The 16,867-nt window shown below is 36.3% G+C and overlaps 1 protein-coding gene across 6 annotated transcripts in view; it reads right to left on the bottom strand.

Annotated features, from left to right (window-relative positions):
* MYO3A (myosin IIIA) overlaps positions 1-16,867 on the bottom strand; it is a 232,247-nt gene that overhangs the window by 200,721 nt on the left and 14,659 nt on the right. For all 6 annotated transcript variants that reach the window (XM_032349656.1, XM_032349658.1, XM_032349659.1 and 3 more), the window contains exons 3-4: positions 16,162-16,346; positions 13,035-13,169 (exon numbers count right to left, since the gene is read on the bottom strand). In XM_032349656.1, the coding sequence (XP_032205547.1) occupies positions 13,035-13,169; positions 16,162-16,329 (303 nt within the window). In that variant the 5' untranslated portion in view covers positions 16,330-16,346. The remainder of the gene's footprint in view (positions 1-13,034; positions 13,170-16,161; positions 16,347-16,867) is intronic.

The raw sequence follows: 16,867 nt of genomic DNA, 5'->3' as shown, positions 1-16,867 counted from the left end.
TAAGAGTCTGTGGCAACCGAACCACCCTGCTGTTCTCACCCCCAACCAGCGACAAAAGATCTACTCAGCGTGAACATAACCAAGAAGAAAGGGTGCCCCTCCCATCAGCTCCTGAATGGGAGGTCTATGGTATCTTTTTTGGGAGGGGCAGACCACCAGCATTTCTCACTCCTTACCCAACTTTGTGCTACCAAGCCAGCTACAGAGTTCACCTCCCTAATCCACAGTGCTGCTTCTCAAACAGGATGAGATGGGCCACTCTCCAAGACATGCTGCCAGTTCCAGAACAGTGGCTCAGATATTTTGCCCAGGGAGAGAGGCAGGCCACAAAAACAGAGAGCTCCAAGTTTGAACCTGACATCTGAAAGAGAGTGGGGAAGATCAAGCCTAAGGATTTTCTTGAAAACAGTGGAGGCTTTGGTAATTACAAGGAGGCAGGTAACTCCATGAGAACAAGTAGGTAGCTATAGACCAGCTAGCTTAACAAAGAGATTAAAGGCAAGAAACAACTAAGAGTAACTCTCTTGGGGTGAGAAAAATCTCTTAAGGACTCACCTCAAAGAGCACCCAGGCATAGACCCAAATTAATTAGATCAGACTGGGAAGCAATTTTTGCCCCAGGACATTGTTGAAAACAATAGAGGAATCAGCTGGCAATTAGTGGAGCCTAATAAATGAGTGTTCACCATAGAGACAGAAAGCCTTCTAGAAAGATCAGGCAAGGAGAGGTGGAAAGCACTGTTAAACCCACTGCCATCTGAGGGTGACTGCACATACCCAAAGTGTACCCTCTGAGGAGGAACATCAGAGGCTTTATACCAAGGGGGATAAGCCAAGTTGCTAAACAAACAAGCAAACAAAAAAATAAGCTTCCCCTTATGGATATCTAGAAGTCCTATAATACATTAAATATATGACATAGAATATCTAGTTTTCAATCAAAAAAATTATGATATGCAAAGAAACAGAAAAGTGTCATTAATACACACAAAAAAGCAGGCCACAGAAACTGCCCATGAGAGAGCCCACATGATGAACTCAGTAGACAAAGACTTCAAAGTAGGAATTATAAATATGTTCAGAGGATTAAAGAAAATCATGCTTTAAGAAGTGAGGAATGGTATGATGATAATGTCTCATCAATAAAAAATATGAATAAAGAGATGGAACTCATAAAAAAAGAACCAAATGAAAGTTCTGGAGATGAAAATTATATTACAGTAATGTATATGATAAATTCAACCGGGGACCTCACCAGTAGATTTGAAGTGGCAGAAGAAAGAACCCGCAAACCTGAAGTTAGATTGATAGAGGTTATGAAATGTGAGAGAAGATAGAAGTAAAATAAATGAACAGTTTCAAGGAAATGTATGTATGCCCATATAAATGTATGGGTGTGCCAGAAGAGAATAAGGAGCAGAAAAAAATAGTGCAAGAAGCAATAGCTGAATCTTCCCAAGTTTGATTAAAAGCAATATTATTCTATACATCCAAGAAGCTCAATGAACTCAAGTAGAATAAACACAGAGATCCATAGCCAGATTAAATAAAAATAGCCTAAGATAAAAAAAAAAGTATCTTGAAAATAATAGGAGAAAATTGTTATGGGAAAAAGAACCCTAATAAGATTAACTGCTGACTTCTTATCAGAACTACTGAGCCCAGAAGGGAGAAGGAAGATATATTCCAGGGGCTCAATAAAAATATCTGTCCACCAAGAGTCTTATATCCAGCAAGAATATCTTCAAAATTAAAGAGGAAATTAATACATTGCTATGTAAACAAAATCGAGATAATTTGTTGCTAGCAGATCCAACTTATAAGAAATACTAAAGAATTCTTTAGGATTAAAGCAAGTCATCACAGAGAGTTATTTGAAACCACATTAGAAAATAAAGAGCATTAGAAAAGGTAATTATTTTTTTAAATTTTTTATTTTTTTAAGATTTTATTTATTTCTAATCACAAGATCACAAGTAGACAGAGAGGCAGGCAGGGGTTGGGAGGGAAGCAGGCTCCCCACTGAGTGGAGAGCCCAATGTGGGGCTCGATCCCAGGACCCTGGGATCATGACCTGAGCCGAAGGCAGAGGCCTTAACCCATTGAGGCACTCAGGTGCCCCAGTAAAGGTAATTATATTATCATAAAAGACAGTATACATGCCTATTACTTTTTCCTTAACTGATTTAAAAAGCAATCCTATAAAACAACATGTACACAATCGTATTATTTGATCTACAGTATATAGAAATGCAATATGTTTGACAGTAAGAGCACTAAAGAGGTGGGCTGAAAAAAAGTTGGATTGATGTGATGATACCAGAAGGTAACTGGAATTCACAGGAAGAAATGAAAAGAACTGAAAATGTTAAGTGAGAAAGTTAATATAAAAAAACCCTATGATTATACACTTGCTGTCCTTTCTTCTCTCAACTTTGTCAAAATACATAAAATTATTTACAGTAGTTATGAAAATTATTGTACCATTTATGTGAAACGTATAACAATAATAGTTGTAGAAATGAGTAAGACAGACTAGAAATATACAGGAAGAATAATTTCTCTATCTCTCTGGAATTTAGCTGGTCTAAATATTTGATAGAATTTATCAGCGAAGAAACTGGGTCTGGTATTCTCTTTATTCTTTATGGGAAGGATTATGAATTAAGTTTTTTTTTTAAGATTTTATTTATTTATTTGACAGAGAGAGATCACAAGTAGGCAGAGAGGCAGGCAGAGAGGAGGGTGGGAAGCAGGCTCCCTGCTGAGCAGAGAGCCCAATGCAGGGCTCGATCCCAGGACCCTGAGAAAATGACCTGAGCTGAAAGCAGAGGCTTTAACCCACTGAGCTACCCAGGTGCCCCCAGTTTCTTTTATTAATATAAAGCTATTTACATTTTCTACTTCTTATATCAGTTTTATAGTTTGTGTCTTTCAAGGACAACATCAGATAATCAGTTGCCAAATTTATTAACGTAAAGTTGTTTGTGGGGCGGCTTGGTGGCTCAGTGAGTTAAGCATCTGACTTTTGCTTTCAGCTCAGGTCATGATCTTGTGGTCATGAGGTGTAACTGTTTCAGATTCTCTCTCTCCTTTCCTCTCCCCCACACCCCACTTGCACACCCTCTGTCTCTAATATATGAATCAATAAAAAAAACTCCAAAATTATAAAGTTGTTCATTACATTTCATTACTATCATGCTAATGTCTATAGATACAATAGTGATTTCCCTATTTGATCCCTAAAATTAGGAATTTGTACATCATCATTTTTTTCTGGATCTATCTAGAGAGATTTGTCCAGTTCATTAATGACTTTCAAAGAACCAACTTTGGCTTTCATTGTCTCTGTTTTTGTTCATTTTCTATTGATGCTTATTATTATCTTCATTATTTATTTTCTTCAGCTTCCACTGGATTTCATTTGCTTTGATTTCTTTAGCATTTTAAGGCAAAAAATGACAAACTGGTATTGAACCTTTCTTCTTTTCTAAAATAAGCATTGAAAGGAAGTATAAATGTCCATCTAGCCACCGCCTAACTGAATCTCAGAACTTTGATAATCATGTTTCCATTACCATTTCAAACTATTTTCTCATTTTCCTTAAAACTTCTTCTCTGAGCTAAGGGTTACTTTTAAGTACATGGTCTAATTTCCAAATATTTGGGAGTTCTTCTGATATCTTCATTTTTAATTTAATTCTCTTACGGTCAGGCAATATACTTGTCATGATTTCACTATTTTTAAATTTGTTGAGATTTGTTTCACAGTCCAGAAAACTCAAGTGCTCTTTGTTATACTGATTTTCTACTTATTTTTAAAATTACTGGGGATAGAATGTTGAATTTTCCTTTTAACGTTGTGAATATATTGGGCTCCCTGCTTGGCAGGGAATCTGCCTCTTCCCCCCTCTCTCTCCCTCTGTATGCTCATACTCTCTCTCAAATAAATAAATACATCTATCAGAATATGTCCGTTTCTTTTTTCAATTCTAATAGTTTCTGTTTCATGTATTTTCAAGCCTTGTTATTGAGTACATATTAAAGCTTAAGTACACTTGACCTTCTTTTGACTTGTCTATCGTCCCTCCCTCTCTATCTCTGTTTCTCTATATACTTAAAGTGTTTGTATTTGGTCTTGCTTTTCATCCAATTTGACCATTTCTGCCTTTGAAATGTAGAGTTTAGACTATTTCCATTTAATGTAATTATGAATAAGGTTAGGCTTACGTCTACCATTTCCTATTTTTTTCTGTTTTTCTTTTAATCTTCTTTTCCTACTTTCTCTGGTTGGAATGTTTGTAGTATTCCATTTTATCCTCCATTGGCCTACTAGCTATACTTATTTATTTTATTTTTTTTTTAGTGCTTGCTTTAGTGTTTCCAATGTGCCTCTTTAACTTATTACAGTCTCCTTAAAATAATATTACAGTAGTTCACACATAGTGTAAAACTCTTAAAACTGTATATTTCCATTTTTCCTCTGCAGTCTTTGTTATTTTTGCCATACATTTTTAGTTTTACATGCTAAAACCCCCAAAATATGTAGCTATAATTATGGATTTAATTCATGACTTCTCTTTTAAAAATACTGAAATAATATTATTAAAAATACTTTTAATATAAAATTAAAAGTTTCTTATTTATCCTTCTATTTACCACTAATGGTATTTTTCTTTTCTTTTTGTAGATCTGAGTTTCCATCTTTTTTTAAAGATTTTATTTGCTTGTTTGAGAGACAGAGTGTGTGCACAACTGGGAGTCGAGTGGAGGAAAGGCAGAGGGAGAGGGAGAAGCAGCCTCCCCACTGAGCAGGAAGCCTGATGTGCTTCCAGCACCCCAGGATCATGACCTGAGCCAAAGGCAGACACCAACCAAGTGAGCCATGCAGGCACCCCTCTGAGTTTCCACCTAAAATCATTTTCCTTCAGCCTGAAAGTCTTTCTTTGACATTTTCTATAGTACATGTCTCTGGTGGTAAATTCTTGTCCTTTGATGAAAATGTTTGTCCTTATTTTGCCTTCATTTATGAGTAACATTTTCCCTGTACACAGAAATGTTGAGAGCACTTTTTTCCCCCATTGCTTTAAAGATACCATTCCACTGTATTGGTTGTCAGTAGCAACTCTTACCTTTGACTCCTCAGTGTAATGAAATCTTTTTCCCTTTTGGTGCTTTTATATATTTTTCTTCATTTTGAGTGTTTGACATCTTGATGATGGCATATCTTCATGTAGTTTTTTTTCTCCTACAGTGGAGACTCTGGGCTTCTGACATCTACAGTTTCTCAGTGTTCACAAAATTCAGAAAGATTTCAGCCATTACCTCCCCCAACCCTCACTCCCATTTTCAGACTGCAATTACATGTAGCTTAGAATACTAGGTAATGTCCTGTAGGTCACAGAGTCTTTTTATCTCCCCCTTTCATTTTTTCTATCTGGTCAGTCAGGACAGCTTTTATTTTCCTGTTTTCAAGTTCACTGATTTTCACTTCTACACACTTAACTTCTAATCTGCTGTTAAACTCAATATTATATATTTTTCACTACTGATATATTTTTCAGTTCTAGCATTTACATTCAATTCTTTTCTATAGTTTCCTTTTCAACATCAGGTTCATGTTTTCCTTGAAATTCTTGAACATATTCATAATATCTGTTTTAAAATTCTTACCTGCTAATTCATGAACTTTGTTATTTCTGAGTCTGTTTCTATTGACTAATTTTTCTTCTGAAAAATTCTGAATCTTCTGGAATCTTCTGAAAAATCACATTTTCCTGCTTCTTTATATATTGAGTAATTTTTTACTGGATACTAGATTTTATTATCTTATATTTGAATTCCTAGATTCTGCTATCTTCCATAAATGAATGCTGAGTTTTGTTCTGGCATACAATTAATTTACTTACGGGCCAATGTGAACCTTTCAAGCCTTGTTTTTGAACTTTTTATGGGTGTGCCTAGGGTAGCTCTTATTCTAGGGCTAATCTAGCCTTTCCTCTAATGCATAAGCTTTCAAGGGGTTTACTAAATGCCTCAGGTGTTTGACAAAGTTCCTCCATTTTGGTTGGTCAGAATTCAAGTATCTCTCAACCCTGCACAAACTCTGGTAGTTGTTCAGATTACAACTTTTCAGTAATTTTCTCCCTGATCCGTTACCCAACTACCTGAAATCTTCCTCCATACATAACCAGTTTGGTTTTCAGTCAAATACCTCTTTGAAGATTTCGGAAGATTTCTTTCTGCTTATCATCTCTGTGCAAGTCTCAGCCACATCTGCTTTTCCAGTCTTTTCAGTTCTGCAAGATTGCAGTGACCTCCATAGGAATGCCCTCCTAGAGCCTGTGGTCTGGAAACTGCCTCCAAGAATAAAGCTGAGGTGATTGTAGAACTCCCTTTATTTATCTCCTTTACCAATGTCATAGTTCCGAGTTTTTTTTTTTCAATGTTTGAAAAGTGTTTTGTATATAAAAATATATTTTATTCAGTTCTCTAGTTATTTGTGGTATAAAAACATGAAGACAGAAGTTATTATCAAGGCCAGAAGCAGAAGTCCAGGATTATTTTTATGTACACTGAAATTTGAGAACCTCTGACAGTGTTTTCTGAACTTTCTTTTTTTTTTTAAGATTTTATTTATTTATCTGATAGACAGAGATCACAAGTAGGCAGAGAGGCAGACAGAGAGAGAGAGGAGGAAGCAGGCCCCGTACTGAGCAGAGAACCCGATGTAGGGCTCGATCCCAGGACCCTGGGATCATGACCTGAGTCGAAGGCAGAGGCTTTAACCCACTGAGCCACCAAGCGCCCCATGAACTTTCTTTTGATAAGAATCACTTCAGTACTTATTATAAAAAGCAGTTTCCAAAAGCTCATTCTCAGAATTTTTGCTTTGAGATGAAGGTGATGCTTATCATCAGAGAATTGGAGGAAATATTAAAAAATAAAAGTAACCAGCTATCCTCTCTTTCTCAGGTGGCAGATTAAAATGTTACCTACTCAAATAGCCTTTCTTTGACTTGTCTCTTCATAAAAAGTCTTCTCTTTAATTATTAACACCTCATTTATATTCTTCATAGCACTAACAAAAATGTATAATCATTTAATTAGTTTATTTAGCCTATGTTGTCTTTTTCCAACATTAGACTATAAGCACCATGATGACCGCGTTTTTCTGGTTCTCTATTGGATGCCCCAAACCTACCAAAAGAGAAAGGGGTACTAATAGGTATAGATCATTCTAACTTGGGCCTGGCCCAAAGTAACAGTATACCTAAGGAATTAATAAATGACTGTATGAGAAAACTTAAGTTCTGTACACTAACACACACACACACCTACACACATACCAAATGACAGAAGGGCATCTTTTCACATGGTCTGGAAAGTACCTCTTCAAAGTGTGGATGTCTGATTAATTTCAACAAAATAATGTACCAAATTCTGCATTCCAATAAAATACTGATACAATATGAATTAGAATGGCACTATCACCTAATAGATGTTTCCTAATAGGTAGTGTCTAACATCAGTTTTCACATTACTTTTCTAATGTGTACGCTAGAAGCAGTATTTTTCAAGGTATCATTGACACATAAAATAATTGACTCATTTAAATATGCAGTTTGATGTTGTTTGGTAATTTGTATACAATCACGTAACCACTAAATCAAGATATAAAACAATTCCCTCATCTTAAAAGGTTTAAAAATTCTTAGAAAAATGCCATAAAATTCTGGTAATGTCAGAAATAAGAAATCTATGATAAAAAACAAATCAAAAGAAAAGAACTTAGCAGAAATATTTTAGTGGCTGATAAAAATACACTGATTTGCCAAGTGGCAAAATATCTCTTGTGACCTCATGCTTTTCCCCTCTGAAATACTACTACAGATTTCAATCCCACTCGAAGAGCAGATGCTTTCGCAATCACTGGGGTACCATTAGGGAAGAAAAACATCCAAGTATGGTATTTATTATTTATATATTTCCTGCGTTGAGAGGGTAAAGAAGTTTAGACTTTTAGACTGCTTTTTCCATCTTGCCCTTTAAATAAAAAAATAAAATGGAACGACTCTAGGTAATTTGCTGTCTGTTCTGTTGCAAGAACACCAAATAAGAGGCTTTTGTAGGAGAGCGGGAAGGGTTGTTCCAGCCCTAAGAACATGAAAGGAATCATCCTGTCAGCGGGCTACTCCACTGTAATTGAGCACAGCTAAAGGAAGGAAGGAACAATGCTGTGCCATTAGGGCAACTCAGCCAAGCTTCCCACTCCTGCCCCGCTGTTCCCTGACCCCTCCCACACCCACAAACCCGCAGTGGCTTTGTCACCCGGTCTGTGTACATGTTCTCTCCAACACGGTAACATTAAAGGGTTAACTGGGCAAATACAAACCACTTGTTCATGGTGACTCACGTTCTTTCCATCAGCCTATGCTTCCTTTCCTCATGACAGGGTTTATCTTACCGACGACGATGAGAGGGAAGTGTAAAAACAATGCATGAGAATCAGAGTAGTATTTATTGTCTATGAAAACTGTGTTTACCTGAAATGTGCCTTTATGACTAGTTACTGAATTTCTGTGCTTCCCAATACTACCTGTAATTTCTAGTCTTTGATCTCTTGAAAGGGATATAATTTTAAAGAGTAAAACCGTTATAATTGGAAAGCAAAGGGAGAAAGCGATGTCACTGTTAAGAATGAACAGATCAGGACGGATTCAGATAACTCACAGAATGCAATCTGTAGCACCACTAGGAAAAGAGCAATTATAGCTAGGATGGGATTCTGAAGGGAGGGGTCTCTCCACAGGTGTCGGAACTCTGATTTTTTACTTCATTATGGCAGAGGGCACACTAAGCAAAAAGGCCCTGGGACAGAAGGCTGGATTCCTTACCTCCTTAAAATGTGGCTATTCTTCCAACCAAGAAGGGGGGTAATTATCGTTAAATCTCAGTTCCCTTTGTGTCAATCAGTAGCAAATTCTTAATACCAGACTGATTTAACTCAATTCTGACTCTCCGTTTTTAGTCTCCTGGGTCAGTGATAAACATATGCAGAAAGCTGACCACCTCCCCCCTCCCCCGTCCCTGGCCCCCTCTGTCTCCACTACTGACGCTCAGAATAGACACTAGCACATGAAGCACAAAGACAAAAAGAGGGATCTACATTTTACTAAGCAGGTCAGTCAAGAAATATGGTAATAATAAGTAGACACGAATATATGTATGGTATTTTAAAATGGGATATAAGTAAAAAAAAATATATTAGGTTCTCCCTTTATGCCTACAATATTAGAGAAACCGAAAATACTAAGTGACCATAAAAAGCCCCACAGATATTCTATCGGTTCCCACAGCAGAAAACTTTCCACGCCATCTGTTATTGGACAGTTCCATTTCAAATATGCAACTAGAATTTCAGAGGGCTAGCAACGAGCGCTCTTTTCCTAAATCTGGACAACCATTAGCCCGTCTGAAAGTGAACGTACAGAACTGAGAAGGAGATAATTCCCCAACAGGGTTCTGTGTATTATTAATGCTCAAAAACTTAATAAAACAAAATGAAAGGGAAGTACAAAGGGAAAATACAGGAAAGAGAAAAATTGTATCAAACTGAAAGAAATAATTCAAGAATCACAACTAAATAATGGAGAAAAGAGGCCCGTAAGATTGGAGTAGTCTTATTTTTCTTATTTGGATCGAAGTGTAAATAAAATGATTTTTCATGGTGAAATATCACCGAGCAGGAGTGTTTCCACGCTGGGACGGCCTCCCCACATGCCAGGCTGATCATGAGGGGTGTCTCCAAACATTCACCCCCCACAGAGGACACCACCTTCTCGAAGCAGATACACGCCAGAAGCCCACTGCTGTTAACATGATTCGGGGGGAATATCACAGCCTCTCCCTGGCCACTCTTTGGTTATCCTCATGCAAAATAATTTATTTGGGCTTTGTTACAATAAGAGGTATAATTAGCATTCATTTTGTAGAATAAGGTATTGATGCCACAAGCCAATTTTCTGAAAGCGCAGTACTGCAGCACCTGTACCATTCATGTTTATAAATCAGGTAATTGTACATCAAGCCACTTCAGTGTGTATGTAATTAGTCTAATTTACATATGTAAATCAATTATCTTATACACAGTTTGCCAACTTCTTGCTTTCCTTTATTTTTCCCCTCATGTTGCAAGTTCAGATAGATCAGATTTCCAAAATATCATTTTAATAAACTATCAGGTTTTTTTTCCTCAAGCCATTTAGGGATATTTCCAATTCCTCCATCTAATAATAAAACACAAGGACAAAGTTCAAAGAAGCTGTTAAGTCTCTGCTGATTCATTATATCAGGAAGCTGCTTTACTGGATGTTCCAAACCCTTTTAATCAATCTTTTCTGCTTCACAAAAGAACATTTCACATGCTCAGGTGTCTCCAACTCTCACCTAATTTCAAGTGACAATACTGAGAAATGACAATATAATTAGAATACAGATTTGATAGGCATAAAAGACAATGACTGATCTCATTCAATTTTTTAAACTCTGGGCAAAGATCTATACCTTTACCCTTGCCATTTAGGCCTACCTGACTCTCCATTCAAATGCTAGTCTACCAGTGATTCCACATTGGAAAAAAATTGAAGATGCATTACTGAAAATGTTTTGAAGGATATAAAGATACAGAATTTTATTCAAGACCACATTAAGGATCAGCACAGCATTAGGTCTCAAATATGAACAAAAACATGAAATAAACTTCAAAAATTCTCCATTTATTTTAAAGAAAATGTTTTAAGTTCATAATGTACATTCTATTACTTAAGTAAAATTTAGATGACTAAAAGTTTTGCTTCATTTTAATATGTGACTACAACTATAAAGTGATCTTAATGGAGAAAAACAAAGTAATTCGCAAATGATAATACACTGCCTATTTTTTAAAGAACAAAAATGGTTATTTAAAAAATTTTTAAATTTCTATAAAATAATGTAATACACAGTTTTAGATTCTGAAAGAGTACTTGAAAACACTTTCAGATTTCTGGAAGGAATTCTGAAAGGAATTAAAAGAATTAAAGGTGGTTGATGAAACATATAAATGTGTATTTCCTCTCACTCATTTATCTCCGTTAAAATGCTAGTAAGGGAATCAAAAAGTATAAACCACAAGAAAAAAGAGAACAGAAAAAGAGAGAGCAGTATATAAAAGATTTCAACAAAACTTTTCAATATGGAAAGACTGAGTGGTGATGACTGATTTGGTAATGAGGGAAGCCACAAAATAAAGCACTAGGTGAGAACTATTTTGTGGTTACCTGTGCACATCAACCTAGGAGTTGGGAAGGGAGGGGCAGAAAACAAGGGATCCTTTGGAAGTGTCTACTCAAAAGACTCGACACCCTCTTATCTCACATACAAAATATCAACATCCAGGAGCCTGTCCCAGTACTCCTCACATACTTACATTCAGGCAAGAGATTAGAGGTTTTATTCCCTAGAGAAACTGAAGGGACTCGAGATTTGGTGGCATCAGTACAATGGATAATGAGAAGAAGGTGTATGAAACAGGGAAGTGAGCTTGGAAAGGGGAGGCCAAAAGATTCAGGGAACAGTGGGTTCCATGTAAGTGACCAGCAGAGACACCAGAGAGTTCGGTCTAATATGTGGCAGAACTCCACTGTAGAGCAGGACGACATAGGGTTCCAGAAGCATGAAGCTAAAACTCAGAACACAGATTATAAAATGAAGGAATAGAGAACATCAGCCATGTATTTCCAGATACACTTCATAAGCACAGACCTGCTCAGGAGAAGGCGGCACCACTAAACCGAATTGGCATTCCTACTGCTCTGTATTACAAGCCTTTTGGTTCTCCTTGCTTTTTGTTAACCAGGTGAATGTATTTATTTTGCAAAGAGTAAAAATGATTAAGTCTATCTGAAATTATGTTGAGTGAAAAAATAGGATAAATTCATAAATAATACTACCAATCATTTTAAACATACCAAAAAAAAAAAGATGAAGGAAATATGTTAAATGTTGAGAGGGGTTCTTTTTATAGTTTCAAGTATTTTCTACAATGATCAGCTATTTAAAGTCATTTAAAGAATTATTTAAAAGGCGTAATAGAAAAAATATAAAGTATGAAAACCATACAATTTGTAAGTGTGTCACTGCAGAAAAAACCAACAAAACTTTCTGAAAGAAATACAATAATCAAATGCTAATAAAATCATAATGAACATAATAAATATATATTATTACAGTGAACCAGTGAAGGTTTTCCCAGTCCTGAGTTTGATAAAAGCAACTATTTAAAACACTTGTGAATTTTACCAGAATTAATGATTACCTCACTTTAATAATATTCAATGAAAATCAGAAAAACTACATTCTTTTAGGACAGTTACCTTACTTAACAGGGCACCTTCCTGTATGTATTCCTGCATCAGAGAGAACCCACTCCTAGGAGACTCTACAGCTTCCCTTTGGGGACTTACTTAGTATTCAACACCATTTCTGATAATGGTTTTTTTCCCCCGTAAATGTAAATACCTGGTTCTATAGTTTATGACATTAGTATTCAATAAGGACAGAAAAAAAAAATCACAGCTTTCCATTTTTGTCTAATGAAGCCTCACTTACATTAATTTTCTCTCGTACCCTAGCACCTGGCACAGAGCCTCTGTCACATGTTAGCTGAGCAAAATACAGATGAATAAATCAATATTTTAATGAAGTCCCCTTTCCAGCTTGTTCTTCTACAAGGCAAAGAACCCCTGTTTCTTGAGTCTTTTATTATGGAGATGTTTCCTCTTAGTCGTTAATAGTCTTTGTGGCTTTTCTTTAATTTCCTAATGTGCCCTAAAAGGACAAGGCCAGAACGGGGCACAACATTCTGCTAAGCCTGTGACCAGTTAGGAACAAATTAAAAGAAGGGTTTCCTGGTGTCCGTGTTACATAAACATTCAGTCATCCCAAGGCTACACTGTAAATTTCCACACAGAGAATAATGTTGAAACACTCACCTCAAGAACCAACCACAACTTGTCTCCATTTATTTTATCTTTCTTAAAGTACATCCCGTAGAATCTGACCACATTGGGGTGGTCGGAAAGCGTCTTTAAGATGTTATACTCTGCTTCAATCTCTTCGTCAATGTCCTAGTTTCAAAAAGTCAAAGGAAGAAAAACCATGAGGAAAACATGAATTACATCAAAGAGACACATTAGAGACCACCAAATAGAGAATTTAATTTTGTCAAAGCAAGGTTATAATAATGGCTTTTATTGTGCTCAATAGTACATATTAAAATATCTCATGCCATTATGTAAGGGGAGAGATTGTGATTTTCCTGCTGATCAAATACATCTCTAATTATGTTAATTTCACTGAGTTAAAAAGGGACAAATAAAAGACTATTTTTGTATGCAATTAGGAAGAAACATACATGAAAAAGGATTCCAAAGGATATTCTTTTCTTTGCAGTGTTAACTTTGTTTCTTTGGCAAAGCCACTGATTTGAAATAAAAACTTTTAGGTGGTTCATTTGGTGCCTTTGAAATAGACAATATATAGAAGTTTTCAAAAAGTAGTCATACAAGCAATAAATGCCTATCTTTCCAAAAAAGTAAAATAAAGTTACACATAAGATGCCATTTAGCCTTCAGGTCGCTAAAGGCTCATTCGCCAGAAACAGAACAGGTTGTTACCCTTGCCAACAAAGATGAAAGATAAACACTTAGTCATGTTTGTAGAAAGCCACAACCCATGAAAGGACTCAGAGTAGTAATAAGAGAAAGGCTTTGAACACTGTTTTTACAGCAACATTTGGTGTCCACATTGTTTTATGACAAAATCATGTAATCACAGAGCCGTAAAGAATTTTAGGTCAGAGCTCTAATTTGAGAAAAAGAAGCTAAAGCTCAGAGAGGTTGGTCACAGAGCTGGTGAGTGTAAGATCAGAACTAGCTTGCAAGTCCTCTGCCTCCTTCTTTCTAATCCCATTCATTGTATCTCGTATCAAAAGTTATAACAGTAAGACTCTCCTAAGAAAAAAAAGCCACTCTATAAAATGCTTGGGATGCATTTGAATTTATTTCACGAAGATTATAATCTCTTGGTTATAAATCTTTTTTATTTGGCTTGTGACATTATGAAGGAAGAGGAAATAGATAATTCTGAGAAAAACATACATGTACTATGACAAGAATAAAAGCAGCAAAAGAGCCAATGTTATACCAGAGTTATGAGACCAATATATTTTATTAAAGCAATAGAACAAAACATGATTTTAAAGGTTCATAGGATATGAAACAGGAGCAAATTATAAAAGAATAATGTCTACATGTATTCACAGTCCATTTGTCCTTCTCCATTAAGAAGTGGAGGAATGGGAGAGCCACGCTGGTTATGGCACGGCATCCGGCTAGAGCCCTTTCTCTGGCCACCATGAACACCAACCTACACTTGCAAAGACCAGAAGAGATAGGTACAGTCACTCTGGTATAGCTTCATTGATATTTGTGTCTCTCATCCTTCAGTTTAAATGGTAAGGACTGCCTGGGTGGCTCCATTGGTTAAGCATCTGCTTTTGGCTCAGGTCATGATCTTGGGGTCCTGCGAGAGAACTCCATGTCAGACTCCCAGCTCAGTGGGGTGCTTCCTTCTCCCTTTGCCCCTCCCCCCACTCTTAATCCCGCTCATGCTCGCTCTCTCTCTCTCTCTCTTTCAAATAAACGAATAAACAAAATCTTTTTAAAAATGGTGAGAACTGGGGCGCCTGGGTGGCTCAGTGGGTTAAGCCGCTGCCTTCGGCTCAGGTCATGATCCCAGGGTCCTGGGATCGAGTCCCGCATCGGGCTCTCTGCTGAGCGGGGAGCCTGCTTCCTCCTCTCTCTCTCTGCCTGCCTCTCTGCCTACTGTGATCTCTCTCTGTCAAATAAATAAATAAATTCTAAAAAAAAAAAAAAAAAATGGTGAGAACTTTCCAATAAGGAAATATGAAAACGTTCAGCATCAGTTAAGCCTGGACATATGTGTCTCTCTCTTTTTCTTCCCCCAGCGTATGTAATTTATTGCTTGAAAATAAACCCCTACTCTCCCTCTCCTCTGCTCAAAATAATATGAAACGCTGTAGTTATAATGGGTTTAGTAGGAATAAACAATCAAAAAAGAAAGTGCAATCCTGGAGACCTTTTGCAGAGTCCTACAGTTTGTTAGTGCAAGATCTGTGACAAGGACCAAGAGTCCCATGTTCTTCCCAAACATATCACATCATCCCATCATGTATGCAAGGGTCAGGTAACTGGAGAAACCACTCTCAATAGAAGTTCAGGGATTATGGGATCACTGACCTCCTTCTGGCTCACCCAAGTGCTGCGGGAGAGCTACAGATTTCCCAGGAGCTGAAAATGTTCCAAAACAGCCAGTTCTCATTCCCAGAAAAAAAGGGGGGGGCAGGAGGGGAACTCATCAACTTCTTTACACTCTTCAAGGCCCCCCCCCCAAAAAAAGCCTAGAAGATTCCCTTATCACAACTGTTATTCCAAAAAAAGCAAAATAGTACCCCTACTGGGGCATCACTTACAGAGGCCAAAAGACTACATATGAAATTTCAGTTCTTCACAAGGAAACTGACCCTGATTACAAGGGAATACCATTTCTGCTTTGGAAACATTTCAGCAAACCTGAAAATTAATTTCCTGTATCTGAGAGAAATATAATTTAACATAAAATATTTCTGGGTTAGCTTAAGAGATATTCTGCCTGAAACCTAAATAAAGGCAGGAAGAAAAAGAGATCTGGCCAAGATGACATCTGAGAATGACTTCTAGATCCTTGAGTCTGTTCTTACAACCTTTCTAAAATCTAAAATAACCTTAAATCAACTGCCGAGCTCTTAAGAGCTGTATTTATTCATTTATGTATTTGTATTATATGTTTGTTCAATTAAATATTTATTGGTCCCTACTGTATATGTTAAGTGTATAAACAAGAAAAACCTAACAAACGGACTTTTTTTTTTTTTTTACATTTTCTTCAATGGCAATTGACATTGTGACAAATCAATAAAGTTACTGTAGACTTTTTAACTCTTTAGTACAAATAAAAACAAAGTTCGTAGGAAAAAACTGAAAAAACAATGTGACATACATGAATTGGGTCCAGAATTTTCACTGCTGCTTTTTGGCCATTTTTCTTATTCAACACTTTAAAAACTTTCCCGTAAGTTCCTTTGCCAATTGTTTCGGTGATTTCCCATGTATCAGAAGGATCAGGAAAGTTATCAAAGATGATTGTTTTTCCAGTTAATGGAAGCATCTCACAAGTCTAAATCCCTAGAGAGAAAAAGTACAGTTTCAGCTACATTTGATTGGGGATACTAAATCGCACACATAAACTCATGGGAAAATATCTAACATTTCACTGACATGATATAAAATATACAGCAGTAACCAAATGTACTCAGAATTACAAAAAATTTTAATTTCAATTCTTTTTGCAAACAGATTAATATGAGTTTAATAATCCTTTGTAAACAGAGCTTTATTTCTATGTTTAATACAGTCCCATATCAATTGCTCTTCATTCTTCTCATTAAAATAAGAGGCACATATTTAAATCACTTTGATATACTGCTTTATATTCAGATATTAATACAATGAATAAAAAAATTAAAATTAACCTTGGAGATGATAAAATTCAATATTGTCAAGGCAAATCCCACACTTAAGTGATTGTGTCTTACACCACTCCTCTATGTAAAACCCAACAATGGGTCCCCTCATATTGCTTTTAGGAGTTGTTTTTTTGTGGGGTTCTTTTTTTTTTGATATTTTATTTATTTGACAGAGAGAAA

Source organism: Mustela erminea, chromosome 6 (genome assembly GCF_009829155.1).
Source record: "Mustela erminea isolate mMusErm1 chromosome 6, mMusErm1.Pri, whole genome shotgun sequence".
Lineage (NCBI taxonomy): Eukaryota > Metazoa > Chordata > Mammalia > Carnivora > Mustelidae > Mustela > Mustela erminea.
Note: the sequence above shows the minus strand (reverse complement) of the source record. Positions and strands in the feature narration are given on the sequence as shown.